This window comes from Leguminivora glycinivorella, chromosome 13 (assembly GCF_023078275.1).
Source record: "Leguminivora glycinivorella isolate SPB_JAAS2020 chromosome 13, LegGlyc_1.1, whole genome shotgun sequence".
NCBI lineage: Eukaryota > Metazoa > Arthropoda > Insecta > Lepidoptera > Tortricidae > Leguminivora > Leguminivora glycinivorella.
Genome location: NC_062983.1, coordinates 5,570,263 through 5,597,474, shown reverse-complemented (window position 1 = coordinate 5,597,474; position 27,212 = coordinate 5,570,263). Strand labels below are relative to the sequence as shown.

Genomic DNA, 27,212 nt, shown 5'->3' with positions numbered 1-27,212 from the left:
GCATTTTTTAATATGTGATTATATACATTGTTGTTTTTTATTTTTAGTTTCACAGTGCCTTAGTTTTTACTGTTATGCTGTGTAACTTATTTGAATAATAATAATGATAAAAACAAGTCTATCAATGAGGATAGTGACACTATTCTCCATAATGGTATCAACGTCGTTAAAAATGCCTTTTTTACTGAGTAACAATAAGAAATTAGGCGAAATCCAGAATAGTACATTACGATACAAGTGCGTAAAAAAGGAAGTTCGAAACGAGTGGCGATAAATTAAAACACGACCGAAGGGAGTGTTTTAAATCGACACGAGTTACGAATTTCCTTTTCGCACGTGTATCGTACGACTTTTTTCATTACAGATGTCACTTCGAAGTTTCGACCTGGCATATAATGAACCACTTCTCGCACTAGTGCGTATAAAAAACACCATCTGTACTGAAAAATTTTATTCTGACATTTTAGTCTTAAAATGGGATCAGGAATATGCTGTTAAAATCTCTCACAATGCTCACGAGCACCGTGTATAAAGTCTAGCACAACTTGCCTTGTCGCGCGCGAGTCCATACATCAAGCGCGACATGGATCGCGCGCGACAAGGCAAGTTGTGCTAGAAAAACAAATCGTACCTCGAAACCATCACGAATGTACGTTCGCCTAGATGGCGCTACGCCTTTGGTTGACTCTCGGCTAAGTGGCGTCCGTCTAATTCGTCTGGTTGTTTTTTTTTTTTATAAGGAGTTAACTTACTATATTATATACAATTAATAATTATGAACACACTACAACAATTGATTATGAAAATTAAACCCCTTTTTCCTTTCTGATAGCACTTCATGAAGAAAATAAAATGGTCCCAGTAAACAGGTTACCATAGATTAAGCAAATAAATTAAAACTTTATTTTTTGAAATGTAAACTAACGTGAATATGACAAATACTGGTAGGTACCAAACGATTGCATAAAAATATCCAAATCCAAAAAAAGTGGGGTGGACAACTTTGAAAAAATTCAGTTGTGGGATGAGCTCAAATATTTGTTCCTGGTTTGGTCATGGATGTTTTCCATGTAGGTAATAAGTACCTATTTGTACCTATATTATATTATATCGTTGTCTGAGTACCCACAACACAATCCTTCTTGATCTTACCGTGGGAGTCAATAAATCTGTGTAAGAATTTTCTATAATGTGTAATATGTAAGTAAGTACCTATGACCCTCATAAAACGAATCCTCAGCCTCCAAGTAGCTACATCCATACTTTGAATCTCCATTAAGTTAATGTAAAACTTCATGTTATCCTATTTGTATATCCATTAAGTTAATGTAAAACTTAATATTATCCTATTTGTAAGTGATTTTATACGGCCCATCGCCTCCTCCCTTCTGCGAACTCTCCACGGAGGCGTTAGAAAAAAAAGCGGTTCTATATTCAAAGTTACACGTTCGACCAATCGCGAGCGCGGTAGGCGTGTCGGCGCTCGCTGATTGGCTGCCGCGGCGGACGTAGTTCCGAGCTGGCTCCATTACTGCGTCTTGCTACGTAAGTACTTAGTGACGCTTCTCCTTTCCTTAATTGCTGCGTTACGGATGTCGGTACAATTATGACTATTTTGGTTATTAAGTTAGTAATTATCATGTTATTATTGTTTTTGAGTTGGATAAGGAGGTTTTTGTGACGTCACGGAATATTATTTTGTTGTGCAATTAACTAATTGTTTATAATTAATATTATTCACAATGGGTACATGGTAACTATACCTACATTATGTTAGCTATACGGGGGGTTAGTAATAAGAATAAATAAACGGCTTTTTCTATACTGTCAGTGTAGTTAACTAATTATTTATAATTAATATTATTTGCCATAGGTAGATTGGTATTGGTAACAGAACTATACCCAGGGTTACTAATAAGAATAAAAAACTGCTTTTTCTATACTATTTGACTATAACAGTTGCAAATTACCTAGGTTTTAGCGCATGCATTGATCACTGCACATTCAGTTATCGTTTTCAGTAAAGATCGTTTTCAAAAGTACGTTCCGCACGAGTGCAGTATACGTAGATAGGTAGTGTTCCTACTATCCATATTGTACCTACAACCATCCATCATCATCATTTTTGCTGTTAATCGCCCACTGCAGAGCATAGGCCTCCTTTCGTGTACTCCACTTATCCCGGTCCTAGGCTAGTCTCCAGAGCTAGTACCTACTCATACTATAAACAACGTATTATTCATAAACGTACACTAAAGTTATCAAGCCGATGAAGTTCGATTGTCCCTTTCTATCACACCAATACGTCGGAAAGGGACAAACGAACTTTATCGGCTTGATAACTTTAGTGTACGTTTATGAATAAGGGGGTTAACCACAGATGTGCATGCCATAGATCAAGCAAACGTATCGACTTAGTGACAGTTGACAGCCCACTAACCCTGAGTTAAGTGCAAGTGGGCCTCCCACTTGCACCAACCACTTAACTCAGGGTTAGTGGGCTGTCATCTGTCAAATTCCATATAAAATGGAGTTAACCCGAAGGTTAACCCTCCATTTTCGTTGGTGCAATTGGCCCTTAGAGTGTCAAATGAACTCAGTAATATCCACTGAGTTGTCCGTCTTTAGTCGCGTCAATTTTTGTAAACTAGTTGAAGTCAACAAAAACAAAAAATACTTCGTTACGTGATATTTAATTGCAACATCACAGAAATTATGAACAGTCAAGGGTCTGAGACATATTTAAAATCACAGGCAAATAACAACTTCAGTACAAAATCTGACACGCTCGGCCCCTATACAAGTTCTGTGGGGTTACCAAATTGTCTTGTAAATACTATTTCTAATAACATCACGAAGTACTATTGAAAGGCAATAATAAACCATAATTTACGTCCACGTTTCCATTTAAAATAAACACATAAAAGACATTTTAAACTACATGTGGAGATTTATGACCACATTAATTTTCTGCTCATGGCCTCAAGGCTGCACTTTATTTTATACATTTTCTAAATCGTAAATTTCAAATACGTTTTAATGGACATTTTAGTTTGCACTTGGGTTATGGGAGTTATGGGGATCAATCATTTTTTAGGGTTCCGTGCCTCGAAAAACGAAACCCTTAAAGAATAGTTATTTGTTTTACAAGGGGGCAAAGTTGTTGTGCCAATATTGATACCCGAGCAAGCGAAAGATTACAATATTGAACCGCGAGCATAGGGAGTGGTTCAAAAAGTGGAATCTTGAGCGTTGCGAGGGTTTCAAGGCACGAAGGTTAAACAAACTTTGCCACCGAGTGAAACATAAAAATTTTCACCACACCAACACGAACAAAATACTGACTATAAATCATCAAACTTAATCAAATCCATCAATCTATTCAATATTTATGATTCAAAATCATAATTTATAGGTAAATTCTACCAGCCAGCTTAAGACATCAAGTTAAAATTTGTATGGAATTACTTTGCACTCTTGTGGATACAATGCAATTTTGCTATCTGTTTTCGAATAGCAAAGTAAGCCTTTACCAGTTGCCCCAGTTGGTGTGGTGAAAAGTTTGTTGTCCATCCGTCCGTCCATCTGTCTGTCGAGTCAAGTCTAGACCCTTTTTCTCAGGAACGTGTATAGGTATCAAGCTGGAATTGATATTAACTCGTATTGAACCATTACATTTATTTTTATAATAACATGAAACAGCAAGAGTTAAGAGTGTCTTGAGAAATTAATTATAATTGACCTAAAAACAAATCAATAAAAAAGTTTGTATTATTTAGACCCTGCTTACAACATTTCGTCCATATTTTTTCTGTCTATGGCATAGACAATACTGTCGATTAACTGCCCGTACAAATTAAGTCAATAACAACTTTATTGATTGAAAAAAGACAATGATAATAAAAACGGATTCAGCACGCAATAGAGACATGGTATCGCATGTCCCGTTTAACCTGATTGTTAAGTAATTACGAGTCATTATTGTACAATCGTTGTACAATATTGATCAATTAGAGGATTAGATTGATTATGCAACAGTTAAAGAACATTCTTACACAGATTGACTGAGTCCCACGGTAAACTCAAGAAGGCTTGTGTTGCAGGTACTCAGACAACGATATATATAATGTACAAATACTTATATACATAGAAAACATCCATGACTCAGGAACAAATATCTGTGCTAATCACACAAATAAATGCCCTTACTGGGATTCGAACCCGGGACACCGAGGCGTAGCAGCCAGCAGGCAGGGTCACTACGCGCTAGGCCAGATCGGTCGTCAAAAACTCGTTCTTATATAAAAACTGCCAACACTTATACTAATACAATAGTAGATGAGGGTGAAATTGAGTCCTGAACGAAAAAAAAGGATTCTAAAATAAAATCCTGAGCGTAGTGAGGGATTCAAGTATTTACGCTCAAGGGTGCTCAAGCGGTAACTAATTTTTCTACCATATGACACTGCTTTTCATATTTTTGATGATGGGCTGAGTTATGAAGGTGTTAATCTCATTAGTGGTTCAAGCGAAGGCACGGACACCTAAATATGAATTATTGCTGTTGTATAAATTTTACACACTTAATAGACACGTTTTTTTCATAGATAATATTATGTGCAAACTCTTTTTGTTGCGTTAATAATTTATACTGGGAACATAAAGTCCTTGAACAGAAAAGTACCATTTTATTCCCTCCTAACAGGAAAGAAATATCCGTTCCGAATGGGTCATGTGAAAACTGTTCTTACTGATTTCCCTTAACTTTAAGGGAAAGTTCTTTAAGTTCAAAACAATTAATCTAAGGAACTAATGTCTTAAAGGAAGAGTTGCAGAAAAAGTGACCGATAAAAGGTGTCTTCCAATAAATCGATGTAGGTAGTCCCTAATGTAATAAATCAATAATAAAGTTTGTATTATGAAGTACGTAAAAAAAACGGAATATAATAATTGTTAAAGAAAGCAGAAATAAACTTTGACATTTCTGATAGCGAACTGTACAGATTTACTGTACTTTCACAGAATATATAATAGTACAAGTACAGAAGGCTCACTCCTTTGATGTTCTCAAAACGCCGCCATTCTAAATTCTTACCTACATTAACAAACAGACCGCACGCGTGCAGACGACATTGAATTCTATTGCGCCGCGCGAAGGTCGTCGCCACTGAATGGGCCGCGAACTCGCGGCCGCCGGCATGTACTTGTAGCACGGCGAAAGGATCGCGGAGTGAGCCGCCCCTGGTACTTTTCAAATATACCTACCAAGATTAATATATCAGGATGTCAGATACTTTGTTTCATTGTCAACTATTGATGATGACTGTACCTACTATACGACCATATATTACTTTTTATAAACCACATATTATACTTAGCTACCATGGCTACGTATAATCTGAGCTAAGATACGGTATTCCTCTTTGGGGCATCATTAATTTGAAATTTAATGGAGCGGAACTTATTCACGAATTATGCACATTTATAATTTATTGTTATATTATTATTCAGCATATCATGCGCATGATAGATCATATAATGTTAGTTTATCATGAATTCATGATTTATTGAGTTACGATTACGACGTCAGTTTTTAACACAATGGCTGGTATATAAAGTGCCTTGATAGGAAAAGAGAAATAAGGAAAAGTCCCATATAATCTATGGAATCAGGCGATACTTTGCGGTAATCTATGGTAGTCGAAATATAAAAGTTTACTTTGCTAATCAGGTAAAAAAAAATCGGACTACTAAAGAAATTTCGAGTCTTCTACCTATTCCGGTGTATTCACTGTTGTATGTATTGTGTTAATTGGGTTCTTAAAAGTGGGTGCGCCAAAGTTCATATAAAATTGGTATTTAGATTATTGGTAGTCCGAAAATGTTTCTCATAAAATTTTACATTATAATGATCATTATTTATAACAATGTTATGTTAATAACCATCGTAACTTCGAATGACTTATGTTCATAATGTCATTCATCATAAATACATTTAATACTAATGTTAATGTTTATATACTTATTGATCATAACGATTGCGAGTAATATAATTTATCGTTATATTATTGTTAACAGAACAGAAATCACATGACACAGTCCAGTTAGGTGCGACGACGAGCGTAGCGAGGAGGAGCGTGTTAGGTTGACCGTGAGCAAACCAGAAACGACTTTTTAATGTAAATTGTATATGTCACTGTAAAAGTTCCAAGCGCGCTTCTATAAATGGCACAAGTTTTTCATAGAACTTCCCCAAAACTTTTTAAATAATTTTATTATGAATGATTTTCTTAAACACAAAATTATGAATGTTATTAAATATTTGTATAGAATTTATGATTAAAAATTTTCGGCTAAATGATTATTATGAACAGTGATAGTAGTACTATTGATAATAATGAAACAAAATTATGATAAGTAAAATTATGAGAAATGTTCGGAGCACAAATCGGTATAAGCAATAATTTTATAACAAATAATTTTATATGAGCCAATATGGACCCCTTAAAAGTACCTAGTTATAGTTCATTTGTGTTTCTATTTAAGTAAGTATATCGTCGCCTAGCACCCATATTATATTATTAATTATATACGAATATCAAAATATCAAAATGATGATAATTGATGAATATCAAGATGATTTTTAGTTTAAAGCAAGAAGATAAAAATATTTTCAGAATTATGTACCTACCCTAAGCTTTGCTTAGTTTGGGGCTAGGTTGATCTTACTCAGATGTGTCCTCCAATATTTATTTATTTTATCATTATCTTTGCACCGCTTACAACTTTTCTGCTTTGCCCAAAGGTTAACTGGTAGAAATTACTTAAGGCGTTAAGTTCGCTGTGTACTTGTGTTTCTTTGTTCAATAATTTATTTGTATTTTATTTGTTTGTCACTGTTATATCCCACTGCTTGGCAAAGGTCTACAGGTCATGTTTGACCAATCTTTTCGAAAGACGTCAAGATTGTCGCGGTCTGCCGTCTGTTCAATAAAGATTAAAATGGCGTTATTCATCATCATTCTCTTGCCCTTCTCTCAGTCACTTGGGGTTGGCGCAGCATGTCCTCCTCTTCCATAGATCTCTAATCTCTATCACCCATCACCTCATCATTAACTTGTTTCAGTTCCATATCATGTCTCACACAGTCCATCCACCTCTTCTTCGGTTTTCCTCTCCCGTTACTTCCACCACCTTCCACATTCTTTCGTAACATCTTTCTCGTCACATGCCTTTCATCCCTCCGCATTACAAGTCCATGTCCATACTATACCATGCTAGTCGATTCGGTCTTACTTTTTCAACTATCGGTGCTACTTTCAGGCTTCCTCTGATATACTCATTCTTTATCTTATCCATTCTTGTCACGCCACACATTCATCTTAACATTCTCATCTCTGCTACATGCAATCTCTCACTTGATGGTCTTATCGGAAGATCAGCGCTGGAAGTGACCAGCAACACGCTGAGATGAGGCCATTTCGTGGCACTTCATTCCTTGTTGTTATTATGTGTATTTTGTCTTGCCTGTGTTCACGAATAAATGTTCATTCTATTATTCTACTAATATTTTGTCCTTATTATCTGTCGTTTTGACTTAGTATTTGTAAAACAAGAACAAAACACTAACTAATCAGTTCAGTAACTTTTTAGGGTTCCGTAGCCAAAATGGCAAAAACGGAACCCTTATAGTTTCGTCATGTCCGTCTGTCCGTCTGTCCGTCTGTCCGTCTGTCACAGCCGATTTACTCGGAAACTATAAGTACTACAGTGATGAAATTTGATGGGAATATGTGTTGTATGAACCGCTACAAAATTATGACACTAAATAGTAAAAAAAAAGAATTGGGGTGGGGCCCCCATACATGTAACTGAGGGATGAAAATTTTTTTTCGATGTACATACCCGTGTGGGGTATCAATGGAAAGGTCTTTTAAAATGATATAAAGTTTTCTAAAAAACATTTTTCTTAAAGTGAACGGTTTTTGAGATATCAGCTCTCAAAGTCGTAAAAAGTATGTCCCCCCCCCCTCTATTTTTATAACTACGGGGTATAAAATTCTAAAAAAAATAGAGGTGATGCATGCTAATTAACTCTTTCAACGATTTTTGGTTTGATCAAAGTATCTCTTATAGTTTTTGAGATAGGTTGATTTAACTGTAATTTTGGCAGGTGTATAAATTGACATAATAAGTTTATTATATTTGCTGCTACGGAACCCTTTGTGCGCGAGCCCGACTCGCACTTGGCCGTTTTTTATGATAAAGGGATTACATCCATACTTTAATATTATAAATGGGAAAGTGTGTGTTTATTTGTCCGTCTTTCACGGCAAAACGGAGCGACGAAATGACGTGATTTTTTAAGTGGAGATAGTTGAAAGGATGGAGATTGGAGAGTGACATAGGCTACTTTTTGTTTCTTTCTAACGCGAGCGAAAAGCTAGTAAATAAATAAATAAATATGCCCAGGTAGTTAAACAAACATTGCGCATCCAACGCGTCTAATATTCCATTTGACACGTCGCAATAAACCAGAAACTTCGCGATTAGTTCCATAGCCATAGCTAAGTTTATGTCTTTCGGCATTCAAGTGAAACATTTTAACGTGCACAGAGTTGGAAAATAGACAGAGTATTCAAATTTCATTTCCTTCCGTGAGTGTCATAGAAGTCGAGGAAGGGATGGAGCAGTGTAGTGTGGGCGATAGATTGGGATGGGAACCTCTTACTGCATTATCAATTTCGTTTTCTCTCAACCTTTTCAATGCTAAGGGCCCATTTAGACGGTACGAGAACTCGCATACGAGTTTTATTACATTGCGGTATTTGATGGCTGTGCAAAATTGTATGTAACCTCAACAGTGCGCAATGTAACTAAAATCTCATGCGAGTTCGCACGCCGTCTAAATCTTCTTCTTATAGGTACGAGTAATAATATTGATATGTAGGTACTTAAATTGCTGTAAACGCTAAATCACTCATAATATTGTACAAAAAGCGATAATTTACGCTTCACGGTTAGTATTCCAAAAATACTGACTGATCGTTTTGCTTTTGCGAACCGACAAGGAGTGGAATGCCCTGCCTGAGTCTGTGTTTCCGCATGAGTACAATCCAGGTATCTTTAAAGTATGAGTAAAATTAAATAGGTATCTCATAAGTAAGCGTGCTCCACCGATAGACCGCATCATCACTTACCATCAGGTGTGATCGTGGTCAAGCGTCTACCTATTCAAACTAAAAAAAAAGATGTTTTATCCCCATGTATTTATTTTCTACGCACATTTAGAGTTTGTTGATTTGATGATGATGTTGACCAACACTGTCGCGTCTGTCGCGTTTGAGCCAACAAATTTACCGCTCTTCCCTAACGTGTGCGTCTAAGAAATCTCTGCTCTCACACTGATGCTTCTGCAAGCTCTGCCTACCTTCTGACTCTGTGGGTTCACACATTTCCATGGCCTGAGAGCGTGACCAAGTGTCTGTTCCGACGTTGAATAGGTTTTTAGACTCTGACAAAGGCGCGTCGTAAAACGTCAATGTGTCCGGCAATGCGACCTTCTGACTCTATTTTATGACTAGTGAAGATGAAGATCATAGCCATTATTCCTTAGATACCGCATTCTGGCGCGCCTGAAGCCGCGAGCGTCCACGCGTCTCTTAATGGACAAGATTAAAATCCTTGCCACATTTTGGTTTAATTTGGAAATACAAAAATATGCTGATATATTTATTTGGTTCTTTCATTGTCTTAGTACTCTAACGCCATGTCTTGCGTCGCCGTCGCGTCTCATACTTCCATATCGATAAGGTTTGATTTCGTATGCGTCGCATCGCCGTCGCGCGACCATCGCGCGACCGTCGCCCACGCAAGCCACGGCGTAAGAAAAACTGGTTTAATGAAATGCACGGGCCGAAGCCAAGTGTATCTCATGTTAGTCATCTTCTAAGTTTGATTTTGATTTTCTGATTGCGGTGGACTTACGAGTTATTATAAACTGTTGGCCTCAGACTAGCCAAAGGCAAAGACGTGGCCTACGATGGAGTGAGCTCGCTCAGAAGCCTGTTCACTCTTGATTTAAAAAAATAAGCTTTATAAAGTAGTAAGGGCGTCCGTTACTCCGCTAGCAAGCTGGCTCGGGCAAGGTCTTTAAAAAAAATGTACGAACATTGGTAATTGATGCGGATGCGATTTTACTTACAATGGCACTCGCTAGCTCAACCGCGTCAGCGGGCGCCCTAAAAGAGGTTAAAAATATCTGTCGCAGCATCATATTTTTGATATGTTTTACCAAAAGTTTACTGTTAGATTTTAGTACATTATGATACAAGTGCGTAAAAGAGGAAGTTCCAAACGAGTGACGATAAATTAAAACACGACCGAAGGGAGTTGAAACACGACAGAAAGAAGTGATTAAATCGACACGAGTTACGAATTTCTTTTTCGCACGTGTATCGTACGACGTTTTTCAGTACAGATGTCCATCCGTTTGACCTGACATGTAATGCACTATCTAGTGGATAAAACGACCCACGCTAGTGATGTGCCGAGATTACGTTTCTTAATCCGCGTTTATGGTCGGCTATTGTCGATGTTTTTGTTTTGCTCTTTGTCGCAACTGTGTGGGGCTCTTTCAGGTTTTATGGATTTTGTATCTGTGGAGATTTTAATGCTTCCATGAATTGACGGATTGTAAAACATAGTCGAGAGGATCTACTTTTTTTATTTTATTAACAAAGTATAAGAGTATAACCTCGTAGGTAGGTAGGTACTTATAGCAGTAAAATTGACGATAGAATAAAAGAGGTAACTATTACCATGATGGACATCAATAGGTATATTTAAACCCCGACGCAAAAACGACGGGGTGTTATAAGTTTGACGTGTCTTTCTGTTGTCTCTCTATGGCATCGTAGCTCCCGAACGGATGAACCGATTTAGATTTAGTTTTTTTTGTTTGAAAGCTGAGTTAGTCAGGAGTGTTCTTCCATGTTCCATGAAAATCGGTCCATTATGTTGGTGGTTTTTTCAAATGTAAACTAATTAATAATCATAAGTAACCATAATACTGCTCTTCACTGCCTCTTAACGTTGACCTTAAGAAAGTGTTCCCAGAACCAATATAAGTGTTTACACTTATTTAAATAAACAAACGATCAAGTTTCACGACCCACTTCATTTGTTTATAACAATTAACATACCTCAACGAGGCTATTAGGATCCTTTCATTCACAAAGACGTCGCGACTCGTAATGCCCTGTCACCATCAGATATATCTGAGCGGCCGGGGCGCGCAAAAATATCTGAACACGCCTTGACAATAGAGACGATAGTCTTTCGTAAATGAACTTAAAAATAAACTTATGCTTGAAGCGTATTACACTGTTGACGAATTTTTCAACGACGTGCACTCTTGAACTGGTTCACTATACCAACCATTTTGAATTATAAAATTGAAATGTATCTTCGACAGCATGTTTGCATTAACTATGTAAGTTATAAGTGCCGACTGTAGACACTTAATAACAAAAAATAACAAAGAAGAATAATTGTATTTATATGTAATTTTGTTGACATGTAAAACTATGTTTTATAAAGGAATAAATGAATGAATGAATGAATAGTTTTTAACCCCTGACGCAAAAAACGAAGGGGTGTTAAAAGTTTGACGTGCTTTCCAACGGATGAACCGATTTCGATATCGTATTTTTTGTTTGAAAGCTGAATTAGTCGGGAGTGTTCTTAGTCATGTTTGATAAAAATCGATCCACTACGTCGGGGTATTTTCAAATTTTAAATTTTGTATTGTGGCTATTAAAGGTTATATTAATCGAATAAAGCTGCTAACATTATCGGGCTGTGCCAACGTGAGAGCGAGAAAAAGATATATTATCCTCTCCCTCACTTATGGGAGAACGTCGGTACCCAACTAACAAAAATTAGTCTTATAGTGGCTTATAATGCCAAAAATAGTACTCTTATAATAACCTTGTAAACCCTTTACAAGAGGGCATTTGGGCACACCTTATAAGGCCAAAAACCTTATATCCCCCTTGTAGTTGCTATATTATTAGCTTTCTTATCTTGTACGTGCTTTATTATGGCATGCAATAAGAAAGTTAACCTTATAATGGCAAGAAAAGTGCTTTTAAAAGGCTAATGTACTAATAAGAATCATATTTAAAGCTTTAATAAAGGCAATTATACTTGTAAGAATCATATTCAAAGCTTTAATAAGGGCAATAGCTCTTGTACACGTTTTGTGATCATCAGATATAAGGGAGTAAAACTCATAACGGCGAAACAGGATGCTGTTTTAAAAGTTTATTGTGCTTTTCGTAGTGATTTATGTGTACATCATCATCAAGTCATCCATTTTGCAAGTTAGTAAACGGTAAGTTAACTTTTACATATTACAATTATTTGCTTATTTATTATGAAAACTGTGTGGGAATCCAATTTCATGGTGAAATGTGATATAAAATGTGTTGTATTATTAATGCGCCCTTGTATTTCAACGGTTTTGTACTAAAAATGCGGTTAATTAATTTTGACATGTCTTGAGCAAGGCTGTTATAAGAGTAAAAGCAGTAAGCACATCATTTACAAATACTATATAAGAGTAAAAACTTTATAATAGCCACCGGTGTTACTTATGATTCGCCATTTTTTTTTTTTTTCATTTTATCATTTTATCTTTAGGGTTCCTTCTCACAATTAGTGAAATCCCGAACTTTACCATCTAGTTAAATATTTGTAACGGATACCAGTTAAAAATTCATAACGTTATCGTTAGAGAGCAGATTTCAGGTAGCGATTTAAATATTAATATGAATATGACTCGCATACAATATTTATTATTTTTTCTACACACGAAAAAATGTATGGGAACATAAAAGTAAAACCCTTTTTGGATGCTTTTGTGAATATTGGGCAAAAATTATAATGATAATAAATAAAAATAAAAAAAATATTTATTTATACTTATTTCTTTAATATTTCTTCTGCGCATTGCACAGTAAAAACTTCTATTACGGCTCAAAGAATATAAAAATGAAAATAATTCGCTTCTTATATATATTTAAATTGAAAGTCCATTATTTAGAATAAAATACTTTTTTTTAAATGTAGTTTGTTGAAAAAATAACATTAATTTAATCTAATTATTCAGTGAAGTTTGTGGTTTGCGATGTAGGTAATAATAATAGATTATAAACCATATGACATTTATTTAAAAAATTGCACTAGTCATATCCATATTAATATTTAAATCGCTACCTGAAATCCGCTGTCTAGTTATCATGTACTTGGCGCAAACCTTTGAAATTGCATTTTTGTTCGAAAGACCGTTCTTTTTAAACCGGTATTTTGGGGAACGCTTTGATAAAGGTTTGGTTCGATTAACCGGCATAGAAGAAAATAAAACCGTGTAGTCCGCAGCATGTCAGGTAATACTGATATTTTCAATATTTCATTAGGAAGTTATACCTAGAATTTTCAATTTAAAACAAACTTGTGCTTCGGAATATTTCATCTTCTGGTGCCTTATTTTATTACTTCCTATTGATTTATTGTAAATGCTGAGTCAAATACTCTATTTGATATTTATTATTATGGTTATTGTTACAGAATCTGTGGATGAGATACATAGTCAGCCGTTTTTAGTGACGTGAAGATGACAACTCTTCTCCTCCTCTTAGTAAGTAAGTGCTATTGAAAACCACAGACGATTTCAGTACCGCCATCACAATGGACTTTGTGTCGATAACTATAAACAGCCTAGCCTAAGAGTTCAAATAAATATTTTTTTTTATTACAGATGAACTACAAAACGGCACATATTCTGATGGAGAAAATCAGTCACAATTATTACTTACACCCAAAAATAAGCCCGGAGTGGTGGATCAAAAAACATGCAAAATGGAAGAGGACGCAGGAAATAGTTTAGGTTGTAAGAAAATCACACCAAGCAAAGATGGCGCTGATAATTCAAAACAAGAAAACGAAAATCAATATATCTTTTGTGAATTTGATGAAGACCTCGATAAAAGAAACTACTTATTATTTTGGAAATTTACTGATAGGTTAATTACAATTTCTACCACCGTGTAGGCGCTCTGAAGAATATATTAATATTTTGAAGTATGTAGACTCATTGAAACAGCAACATCGTGAGCAATAGAACTGAAAATATTAATCTTATAAAGTTACTTGTATCGGTTTGGTTTCGTTGCACATAAATAAATATCTTAAAAACAGTGAGTTTGTCTTTATTTGTCCTCAATTTTAATCTGTCTTAGTCCCAAAAGGTCTAACTCTACATATAAAATCGGTTTCTTCTTAAAATAGCCGAACATTGTATTCACTTATTCAGATCGTCCAACATTCACAATGATAATCCGCAATAAAAGATTTTTTTTTATTTCAGACCAAAGTCCATAAAGTAAGGAATACACTTTTGGAACTTATTCTAATAAAGTTAATCTTAAAAATGAATATTAGTAGGTACTGATGGATAAAAAAACTGAGTGCCTTGGTAATAGTCTCTTATACGCTCAGTTATGTATAATTGGCCACCTCCGAGTGCATGCTAGTCTGGTATAACCGGTGGACACTCTATTTAATAATGTAAACATTGTAAAACATGGAAACAATGGACCATTTACATTTGCCCTCCAGTCGAGATCTGCCCCGCGGCCCCGCTGTATATACCTTAACATTTTTCACCGCAGAGCTACAGACACCTTAAATAAGAACAAAAACTATAACTATTAAGCTAAATCCAAACTCAATTCATCATAATCATAATAATCATAATCATAATCATTTATTGTATAATATTTTAAATATCACATGTAATTTAACGATATACCTGTATTACTGTCACTGCTGCTTGCCTGCATATTCTTATAATTATTCCATAATGGCATCCTCTACGGAACCACTAATCGATAAGTTGGGATCAGATTGTTCACATTCGCTGGATTTTCAAAATGACGAATCAAGTTTTATAAAAACTTTTAATACGACACTTTCAAGAATAATGCCTTTATAATTATTGTATAAGAGAAAATGTATTGCTTTAATTCTTTTAAACACTTTATAAAATGCTATAATTTGTTTGCTGGATAGACGTTTTATAATATGCTCCTATGAGGCATAAAGCATCATAGTTATCTTATGCATTACTTTTATAAGAATAATTGGCCATAACAAAAGCTTTTATAGTGCTTTGAATATTATACAGCGAAAAGGCATTTTAAATGGCTTCTATAAGAATACATATTTTTAAACCCTTATTGCAGTCATATAAATTGGACTTATTAACGTGTACATGGCCAAGTTATAAGAGTAAATGTACTATTGGCCAAATCCTCTTATAATGAGCTACTATAAGAGTAAATATTTTTAAACCCTTATTGCAGTCATATAAATTGGACTTATTAACGTGTACATGGCCAAGTTATAAGAGTAAATGTACTATTGGCCAAATCCTCTTATAAAGAGCTACTATAAGAGTAAATATTTTTAAACCCTTATTGCAGTCATATAAATTTGACTTATTAACGTGTACATGGCCAAATTATAAGAGTAAATGTACTATTAGGCCAAATTCTCTTATAATGAGCCGCTATAAGGAACTCTGGCATAATGAATGCTATTTTAAAACTACTATGAGTGTTTAGCCCTTATAGATTGATTTTATAAGGATGTTTTGTTTGTTGGGTAAAGCCCGGTAAAGTGCTACCATTATTATAGTGATGTACTGACGTATGACGATATAAACATGGCGGTTACAGTTCTACGAAGTATTATAAGGGCCATTGAAGGAGCGTTAAAACTGTTACATGTTATAATACATATAAGGAACTGAAGTGTTGGGTTGCTTTACTTATAAGAAATGTTTATTTGTAATTTGAATTTTATTGGTGACGATTTTAATTTATTTATATGAATTGAACTTCTCATACGATTCCGATCGAACGTTTTCTACTGTGTATTACGAGGACGCGTAAGGCAGACAGGTAGGGTCGTGTCGTCAAGTTCATTGACTTATATGAGGGAGAATTTTGTAGTTTTTTGGTAGCTTAAATGGCAGGGCACAGGAGTATCGAACCAAAGGTCTTAAACTTGCCATTATTTCGGATACAAGATATCTTGTGATCGCTGTCTGTTTCCTGGGAGCGATTTTGAACTTCTTACCATTTGATTTTGTGGATTTCGTCCAATAATATGCGAGTGTGTACGGGAAAACGTCCCACTTTGTCGATTGCTATAAAGCCGCTTAAGTTTTATTCATATAAAGATAAAAGTAAATCTCGCCTTTATGATAATAACCGACAAAGTGGGACGTTTTACTAAACACACTCACATATATATTCTGTGGCCTGTGCTGCTAAGAAACTTCGCTAACAGAATTAGAAATGAGTAGTCAATAGCACTAGATTACAAAATTCTAGCGCTTGTTTTTCAAAAAATCTATTTCACCACTTTCCGCAGACTTTTGAATGGCGAAATCGTGCACTCGAGATTCAAAAATTCCCCCTGGATTATTTTAGAAATTCCCAAGTTTTGTAAAACTTTCTTAACAAGACTCCTCCATTGTTCCAGTGGCCCTGGACTCCCTGGTGGAAAACTGCCATAAGCTGCTGGAGAAGTTCCATTACAGCTGGGAGATGATGCCCCTCGTGCTGGTGATCCTCAACTATGCTGGTTCAGACCTGGAGGAGGCTTCGCGGAAGATTGACGAAGGTAAGTTTATCTCATAAGTTTAAAATAATAGAGGTTGGGAAGATGGTGAGTACATTTATCTGATAAGTTTAAAACAATAATATTACAGAGGTAGGTAAAGTACTATCAGCTGCAAAGCTGCATGGAGTGCAGTTGATACTACATTTACCTGATAAGTTAAAAAAACTCCTTATTCATAAACGTTCACTAAAGTTATGAAACCGATAAAGTTCGTTTGTCCCTTTCTATCTCAACAATACGTCGGAAAGGGACAAACGAACTTTATCGGCTTGATAACTTTGCTGAACGACATAAAAGGTTTATAAAACACACTAAGGTATATTTACCCAATAAGTTTAAATTTACTCACTACTATTAAAATAGCTACACAAGCAAGATATCGCGGCCCCGACTCGCGAATTGTCAAACTCCATCGAATTGGAATATCGCAAATATCGAATAAACGCGGATGAGTCACGAACCCTAAAGTTTGGTCATGCAACTCTCCTTAACCCCCTCTAACCAAGGGCGGATCCAATTTCGTACTCACGTGGTCACGTGGTCCATTTGTTTGGCGAAATTGGCGAACTTAGCCTCCAGTCATGGGGGTCAGGACACTTCCTGGATCCTCGCATGCTTCTTAACTGCTGGTTCCGCCCATAAGTTTTCCTGATCAGCATCACCCTGATATTCGTTCTTTTGATGACTCTTCTGTTGAAGACAGAGATACCTAATACCTAGCCAAAGTCACAATCGCTTTCGCTCCGTAGCGTATCGTAGCTTGTAGAGAGAGTTCTCTCTAGCCAGTAAAGTTGCGTTTCGATCACAAAGTAGTGTTCACAATTGTTATTTCAGCTTTTAGGCAGCTAGACAGACAGCTAGCGGCAGTTGCGTTCTCGTGCGCGATGACTTGAAGTTGTGATAAATGGATGTATATGGACTGTTTTCGTACTCAAAACTCGTTAGTTCTTATAGACCAATTCAAAAATTCTAACCTGCCACGGATACCTTAGAACATTTAAAGGTGGAATTCGGATGTCGTGCGTCTCGCTCGTGCTTGCCTGTAGTTGTGTTGGCGCGAACGAGACGCGCGAAGGCTGGGTGACATGTTTTAGACGTCCTAAGGATATCAGTGTAAGAACATTGGCTTCTGTCCTTTGCCAATGGCTCGTGTCGAGCAATAATTTGAGCACACAATTCTATTGAGCGCTCTGAAGTCTTACGCCTCGCCTTCAATTTTGCTCAAGTTACCAATTAAGTATATTTATTAGGTATAACTTATATATAGGTAGAGATAATGCGTCATAAAGTAAAAGAGTAATAGGTACGTATCTATAATCTTAACTTTGCACGACTTGAACAGAAAAGTGAAAAAAAAAGTCATTGTAAACTCCGTGTTTTCGTGGAAATGATGTCAATGTCGACATTTCCATACTTTGTCAATGGTGTGCTGAGTTATCTTAGCCCAACGCCCGATTTCTAGACATTGATGTGTTACTCTGCGTCTACCTTCTTCTTAAACTTCTTAGACTTCGGTCACTTTCATTCTCCTATGTGGTACGGTGTATTGATTTGGGGAAATTCACTTGAAGCGAAACGATTACTAATTTAAAAAAAACTTTGACAAAACACTAGTAATCTTATCAGTCTGACTAGTCTGAGTGATATATTCTCGCTAACGTCTGCCTATAAACATGTTGCTTTGTATCTCTCTCGCACGAATATGCCACTACGAACAAGATGCGTGCAAAATTACCACACGCTAGCGAATAGATCAGTGTGAAAGACATAGAGAGCTCCTTGACATTCAAGATTAGAATAAAGGTAGGTTGAAACACGACGACGTCAGACACACCCCAGCAGGGGTATCGAATGCAGACTCACCACCATGTTATAAGTCAAACTCACTGCTGGATGATGCCTCTCAGGTCTCATAGGGCACCCGCTAGAATTGGCTTCTTACCCACAATGTCACCCGCGTACCGCTCCGTGCGCCCGCGTGACGGTGCGGATGACCTGATGTCGACTGCGCCTTGGAAGCTTAGCTCAATGAAGGTTCAAGGAATATTCTGCGAGACTTCCACTAGGTACTTTTGGATAATGCAGAACCTACCGCCATTACTAAATTTTCATTCCGTATTCTCTGTCACTCTAATTAAGCCTTAATTGGAGTAATTTAGGGAAAAGGATCCAATGTAGAAGTCGGCAATTTGAACTTTTCGACAAAAAAGTACCAATTAAGTGGATGGACCCTTTGCGTGAAATTACTTCCCAATTTAAAAGTGACAAGCCAAAATATGTCGATTTGCCTAATGCATTTTGGCTTGTCGATTTTTTTTTACTAGTCTGTGCGGAAAGGAAAGAATCGGCACTTTTGTTTCCGCACAAACTTTATTGCTGTGCGAATGCTCTGCGAACTGCGAATGTGTTGAGGTAATGGATTTGGAACATTTGAAAATGTGACCTTTATAGCCTTTTCTTCATTGGTTAATTGGGAATTGAAAATAATACCTCCAGCCGATTCTTTTTTTAAAGTTCGGTATTTATAAACTAAAATAGATATCATACACGAAAGAAAAAACGACAAGGCCCACTGGTGGCCGACTTCAGTACTTTTAGTTTATTTAAATGAAGTACCTGTTCAGTACTGCCATAAATAAATAGTGCATACAGTTTTCCTTCTTCATAAATAAGTTAAATTAGTATGTTAATATTTTCTTAAATATTTATCTGGCGTCGGTAATAGTACTTAATATTAAAACTATTGACCGAAAAATATATTTAATAACTAAATTTTTATAGGAAATTCGTTTTTTACAAACTACAATATTTAAACTGTAACTTAACGTAACTGAATACGAAAAAAAATATATAGAAAACATTGTTGGGGGGTGAGACATAGAACTTTTTATAAATTCCATTAAATAAGCAACACATCAACGTTTCCTTTATAATATAAATATATGTTAGTTTATATAAAATAAATCATTTTTGAAGTGTAAATCTTACCTTTACTAGTCAATACTTCCATTTCAAAATTGAGACCAAAAGTCAACCTGCATTTTATTGTTAATTATACAATAAGTATAGGTAAAAACTGAAAGTCACCTGGCCCCGTAGCCGAATGGTCGATACCTGATAGAGATAGATATCTACTAGCGCTTCGTTTCGTGAGCGTTTCGTGAGCGATTGTGCCATTCGGCTAGCCACCCTGTTGTATGTGTGAGTGACGTGTTCGAATAGAGAACACATATTTAAAATTAGTAACACAAACAAAACAAACGCCTATTCGAACACGTCACTAGCTTTTTCCCACACATACAACAGGTGACTTTCTTTTTTTTGAATTTGGAAAGTTTTTCACCTATAGCTCTTTCTCTAATAGGAGAAAAAAAGCAAGGTTTTTTTCCCGCGGCTTAGCTCTCGTTAAATTCGAAAATTGAGGAATACTCCATACAAATTCCACCTATTTTGGGGAATTGGAGGGTTAGAAAGAGACAAAAAGTAGCCAATGTCACATCACTTCCACTATCTCTACTTAAAAAATCACGTCAATTCGTTGCTCCGTTTTGCCGTGAAAGACGGACAAACAAACAGATACACTGTTTACTTTCCCATTTATAATATTAGTATGGATGTATATACAAGGTTTCATAAAATTAATGTTCCAAGTCCATTTCTACATATTTGTTTGTATGTTATTTTGTAAGGCTGCATTTTGTAATCAATAAATATTTTTAAAATGTTTTATAATGGTAATTAAAAAATACTTTTAGGTGAATCGACACCGTAGTTGACATTTGTGAAGGAGCACTGTACAGTGCGCGTTTACAAATTAACTGACTTAAGGCCGCCTCTATCTATCTATATCGACGCCGAACCGGCGTTCATCGACCAAACATCGCTCGTTAGTATGACAAGCGTACAGCCTCGTTCAGCGAGGACGACGTGTTTAAAGCGTTTTCATATTAAGACGCTACAGGAGCGAAAATGCTAAAATGGAAAGGAGCTCCCCTTTCAATTTGGGAATTTTAGTTAAATATACTAGTGTTATTAACTAGATTTATCGAAAAAAAATTGTCCATTCAGAACAACTCAGTTAAAAGATATTGCCAAAAAATATTCAAAATCGAGGGTCCGCTCTCGACTGTTTCCTCCTTCAAAGTTTCTTAATCAATCGTAACAAAATTTGAGAATCTGAATAATGATGAAATAATCTGTGTCGGACAGTTTAGTTTTTTTGGCTAATTGTTACCAATTTTGAATACCACACCTTTTTTTGCGCCATAATCAATAAGGCCGTTTTTGCAAATTTTTGATGGGCTCTATCATCTTTAAAAAGAAGAATATAAAAAAAATCAAACCGGTCCGACACAGATAAAAAAATAATAATCTGTGTTGAAAAAAATGATTGCTCTATCTTCAAAAACCAGGGAGGAAATAGTCGATCTTCAAAAACCAGGGAGCATTTGTGTGGGGAATTGAATCTTCCTGTATCGTCTTAACGAGCGATTTTTGGTCGGCTAGAGCCGATTCCGCGTCGATAGGTTTGAGGAAACCCTTAAGGTCCATTTACACAGAGAACTCGTATGCCAGTTCCACTAGGTTGCGGTGATCGGGGTACTAAATTGTATGTAACCTCAACAGTTCGCAATGTAACTAAAATCGCATGCGATTTCGCGCGCCGTGTAAATAGGCCCTTACTGTTGCACAGTGCACTGTGGTTTACGACATGTGACAAAAATAAGGACAAAGTATATGTGTAATGCAATAGCTGTCACTTGGAAAAAAAAATGATGCTGTGAGGAACTATAATTTTAGAGCCATTATATTAGACTTTTTTTATTGGACGATTTTATAAAAATAAAATAAAGAAGTCGACGTTCTTACTGCCTCGCAAAAATTTTTATAAAAATGCAAAATACTAAAAACACGCAATTGGTTATTGTAAATACACATTATTGTAATTTAGTATCTTGTTCATGTCAGTAAAAATAAACTTTTTGTAAGATGGTCTTCGATGTAGTGATCTATCATGTGGGCTTTATGTATCTTAGTGTCGATTTTAAACCGATTTATTATTTCGTGGGTGGCTCTGTCATCTCAAGCTTAGAAAAAATACAAAGTAAAAGTAGTCTTAAAATCATCAACAAAATCCTAGTGATATATCTCTAATACACTGCGATGAAAATTGTATTTAAGATTTTTTTTTCTGGATGACGTAGGGTAAATAAATAGGCAAGATACTCAATTATACTAATAGTAAGTATTTGCATTTAAAACATTTGAAATAATTTTCGGGAGGTAGTAAAACGCCGGTTTTCATATTTTTTTACTTCAACATTAATCTAAAAAAGGTTTGAGTTTTTTATATAAAATATATCAAACTGTTGTCCGATATATTATTAAATCTTAATAAATTTTATTGTTATATTTGCCGCATCTTAGAGCCGTAAACCACAGTGCAACGTTGCATAAGTTGTGTTACATTTTCAATTGCTCCTCAAATGATTGCGATGGTCCGCCTAAAAGTAGAAAATATTTTTTATTTATTTATTTAAATATGTTTTCCCCAAAATGCAGTCTTTGCGCCGCCAAGCGAATGTTCAAACCGTGCTATTTCCCTTGTCCGCAGGCAAAATGATCATCAACGAGTACGCCAGGAAACATAATTTGAACATATTCGACGGGTCCGAGCTGCGGAACTCGACACGCCAGTACGGACTTTAATACAGTAATATTAGATTCCAAGACATGGAGATATTGCTCACTTACACGATACACACTAACACTTAAAAAAAAAACAATAAAAATATAGGGTAAATCTTACGTATACAGATTACAGATCTACATAACCTCAAACTGAAAAAAATGTGATAAAAAAGTGTTTAATACTCGCAGACCGACAAACATTATTTTTCTTAAAATTTAGAAAAGTCCACTGTAAGGTTTCAAGAAAAAGCACATAATTATTGCAGAAATTAATACAATAATGTTACTTGGAAACAAAGTGACCTTTAAAACTATTATTAAATACACTTAAGTACTCACTTTTGAGCCAAAAAAATAATTAAATAAAATTAAAACGGGCCGACTTCCAAATATCCGCAAAAATTTTAAAATGATCGCGAAACAAAACCAATTACTTCTAAATAAAACTTTACAACTCTTGTCTTGTTGTTAAAAGATGGAATAAACAGTTATTTTTGTCGTTAAAGTTTACGTTCACAAGTACATATCAAAAAATTATAACATACTTACATTACATAGCTTGTTGCCCCTGACAATTATTTGCAATAAGTACCTATTTTTATAGTTTTCTTTCTCATTTACTATCTAATGTTTTACAGTAGTACTATTCAATGTAGATTATTCACAAAAAAACATAAAACGGTATAATACATTGTAATATTCATAATCCATTATTCCGTAGGACTACAACTGTAATAAATTCACCACTGTTCGCGTTAAAAAAAACAAGAATTAAATAGAAATAGACCATTCTATCTTTAAAATTTTCTTTCAAAAACTAATCTTTCCAACAATATTTGCTTTAAATTTGTTGCTACTGTTTTCAAATGGAATATTTATGAGCTAGGACATTGTCGTAGTAAATTCCTAACTAGTTTATTTTACAAATAAACAAAGACATATTAATAGTAATACTGTATCAAATGACTCTTACTGTAATAAATTAACTAGCGAGGCGAACAAAACAATATAAATACTCATTAATCATGTGGCATAAACCATTTTAATTACTAGACGGAGCATTCAAGCCAAATCAAAGTCACCGCACATATATACTCCCGTAGAAATTTAGTATAGGATAATAAATATAATAATCCTGTGGCACAGATCACCTCAATTACTAGACAAACCACCATATGTGTGGTTTTCCTGTAATAATCGTGGTATTTTCCGAGCGTTCCGAGCGTTCTTGAAATCGACAACAAAATAAAAATATGCCCAGAACTGACCTAAAGTGACGGATTTCATCAATAGATCAAGCAAGCATATCTACGTATACTTAAAACGTGTCAAAGGAACTCAGTAAAACCCACTGATTTGTCCGTCTTTAATCGCAGCTTGCAGCTTTCGGGCGTACATTTTTGTAGGTTGAAGTCAACAAAAACAAGTCAAGAATTTCAGTACAAAATCTGACACGCTCGGCCCCTATACAAATAAATGAACTTGTTCTACCCAAATCTAGTTCTGTGTCTAAAGTTTACTAAAAATATCAAAATAAAAAATTCGCAAAAAAGAAATGCTCCTAACCTCAAACTGTACCTACACCAGTCTGGTGGTGACCACCCTTTGTAATACGATGTCTGTGTAGTCTTTGTGCTCAGACCACTTCTTTTGCACGTTTTGTGCAATAAAGATTACGTTTATTTGCGTCTATGACACTTCAAAGGTGCCATTTGGAAAACATAAGCTTCTTTACGATACAGAACAGTTTATGGTAATCATTACACCTGCAGGACTCCGTTTTTATCGCCTGTCAATTTCTCAATTGTAAATTTGTTAGAAATGAAAGTTATGGTGACAAGTCGTAAAAATTAAAATATGCGACCATCCTACCACCGGTAGATGCCTAGTCAAGATGTCTGATAATTCTCATGTTAACCAAGACATTCGAGTTAATTAGGATATTATTTTAAACCTTTTGGACCATGAGTAAAAAATCCAACACCAGTTGGATGTTTTTTAATATTTTCTGTTTTCTAATGCGCATACGCATAATTTTATAGACCGTATCAAAGTGGATCAAGTATTATAGAGAGTTACTGTCAAAGTAAAATATGTAATCACAGTGCATAGACTGCCATCTCTCGACACAAGCTTATTGACAATTTGGCCCATATTCTTAGCTTAATATGTATTAAAATGTAAATTATTAATATTAGCGCCATCCAGCCGGGCGTCCCCCAAAGGTGTAACGCCATCTAGGCCACCGTACCTTTTTCTATATTGTTTGAGGTACGTTTTTTTCTTAGACTAGCTGTCTATACGGAGTTACATATGCCTTTATATGTCTGCAGCTGATATTCAGTCACATGGAAAAATAATATCTAATACTTTACTTATAAAATAAATTACATTAAAAATACCAACAAAAATAGTCACATAACTGTTCTCTGTTAAAAGGAGCCCACAGTGCTGGCATTCCCCCGCTAAATGGGAATGCCAATTATTTCGTAGTGTCTCTACAATCTTTAATAAATAATAATAATATACTTTATTGCACACAAAACATAAGATACAGTAAAATACAATGAAACTAACGAGTAAGGTGACAACAGGCGGTCTTATCGCTAAACAGCGATCTCTACCAGCCAACCCTCAAATAGCGAAACAGCGAACATAGTTAAGTGAACGGGTGGTGCAAAAAAAGATACTAGAAAAATAAGAAAACACAAATGTCTTTACTGTTAAGTACTATATTCAGCTGAAAAAGTGTATGGCGAATTTATCAACGAATTCATAATTTCTCCATGCACTTTTACAGCATACATAATTTCAAAATTTTCGGGTAGTTATAACATTTATCGTTTAACCAACCAAATACAGAAACCAAGCGGATCTTTCACTGAGCAACCTGTCTTTGACAACGTTTTATTTGGCCATGTAATGTTTTCATTTACTCTCAACTGGCAGAAGGAGTCTTTTGAAGATATTTTTAAATACCTTTTACATTTTTGCTCATTAATGTTGTTTAAAGTGTAATATCGATAGCTTATTATGCAGTAAACTAATGTTGTAGTGAGAAGCTGATCAAGAATTCGAAACGCGTTTAGCCACTTTTTTGTCGTCAACGGCCGGTAGTCCACGTGCTCTTGTACTGTACTATATAATACTGTCGTACTTACCGTACTAAAATCACTAATTAATATTAGCTCATATCACCTTGACACTAGCAAAGTAGTCCCAATAATGGACTGAAGCCATTTAATTAAAAAAAAACTAAACTCAGTACCAAAAAAAACAGACTATATTGGTGTTGAAGAGCATTTTTAAATCATCAAACAAAGTAAGCGCTTTGATACCAAGTCTAAAATCAAACACTATAAATAAACCACAAACTAATTTAAAAAGCAAATTTGTCATTAAAACGTCAAAATATTAATTGTTTCAACACTATACTAACATTAAATCCTAAAATACTATTATCAGTATCTATTACAATTATTTAAGACACGTTAGATGATAGACTTTAGATGTTGGCGTGATGCCAACGAGTCCCAATGAGACAAGTGCAACTACAACTTTTGATCTCAAGAGAGAAAAGACACAAATCATTCATTCTTCAAAAGTGATACTTCTTTTCAGCTTTAGTAGGTACTTTAAATTAAATTACTACTGGATACGATGCTCAGCACATGTTGTGTTTCAATCAATTGAGACGTCAAATAATACCTCTATAAAATATTTTTATATGGGTACCTGCCTTTAGTAAAGCGGTTTATCGATATGTCATTTATTATTTGATATAATTAAAAAAAAATCGTTATTAAGATTAAAATACACTATATTTCACGATTAAAATTGTGAAAAAACCCCCGACTGCGACATAGTAGACCGATTTTCATGAAACATGGCTAAGAACACTCGGGAGACTAACTCAGCTTTCAGACAAAAAATCTAAATCTAAATCGGTTCAGGAGCTACGATGCCATAGACAGACACACACACAGACATACAGACAAACAGACAGACAGACAGACACGTCAAACTTATAACACCCCGTCGTTTTTGCGTCGGGGGTTAAAAAAAACTTTGGATGAATGGCTGTAAGTGTAATGGAAGCAAAAAAATTAAATGTTTAAAAGTAAAACCAGTGCCCGCAAAATTATCTTTTCCTTTAATTATCTTTAGTTACAATATGAGAAAATAGCAAATTATAAAAAAAAATGATTTAAATCAAATTTATTTAATCATTGCTAGCCTTGATAACGTATTGCCCTCCTTATAAAGAGGGCAGTAACTCTTTCAAACCAGTTATCACGGAAAATCAATTTCCTTTTAACTGTACTTTATAGGTTATTTTAGTAAAATATTTGTTAGTCAATACAGAATATTATTTTTTGCTGAAAACATGAAAAACGCACTACAGTGGGTATAATAACGAAAATTCATTTGAAATGTCATACACCGCAGGAAATGACATAACTATTAGGTACTGACCATAAATACAGTAAGAGCTTGCTGATTCCTAAATACATATTATGTAACTTTATTTTGACAAACGAGTAACAATAATAGGTACATGCAATATCTTAATACAAATTTAATAAAAACATGCCCATATAAATGCTCATAAAATCTAATTAAACAAATAATAAAGAGAAAAACACAAATTAGAAAAATGTAAACAATGCATTTAAGTGTAGCATATACTCCCAAAAACGAAAATAACGTTTCGGAGTCGCCTGGCCGACGCCTCTGTTAAATGTTTTTTTAAATTTACAGCCTTC

General features: G+C 35.1%; 1 protein-coding gene across 2 annotated transcripts in view; it reads left to right on the top strand.

The window, feature by feature from the left end:
- Positions 1-27,212, top strand: part of LOC125232459 (protein doublesex) — a 354,551-nt gene that overhangs the window by 98,180 nt on the left and 229,159 nt on the right. The window contains exons 2-3 of one of the 2 annotated variants that reach the window (XM_048138123.1): positions 16,615-16,755; positions 22,370-22,451. In XM_048138123.1, the coding sequence (XP_047994080.1) occupies positions 16,615-16,755; positions 22,370-22,451 (223 nt within the window). The remainder of the gene's footprint in view (positions 1-16,614; positions 16,756-22,369; positions 22,452-27,212) is intronic. The other variant, XM_048138124.1, reaches the window with a different exon arrangement.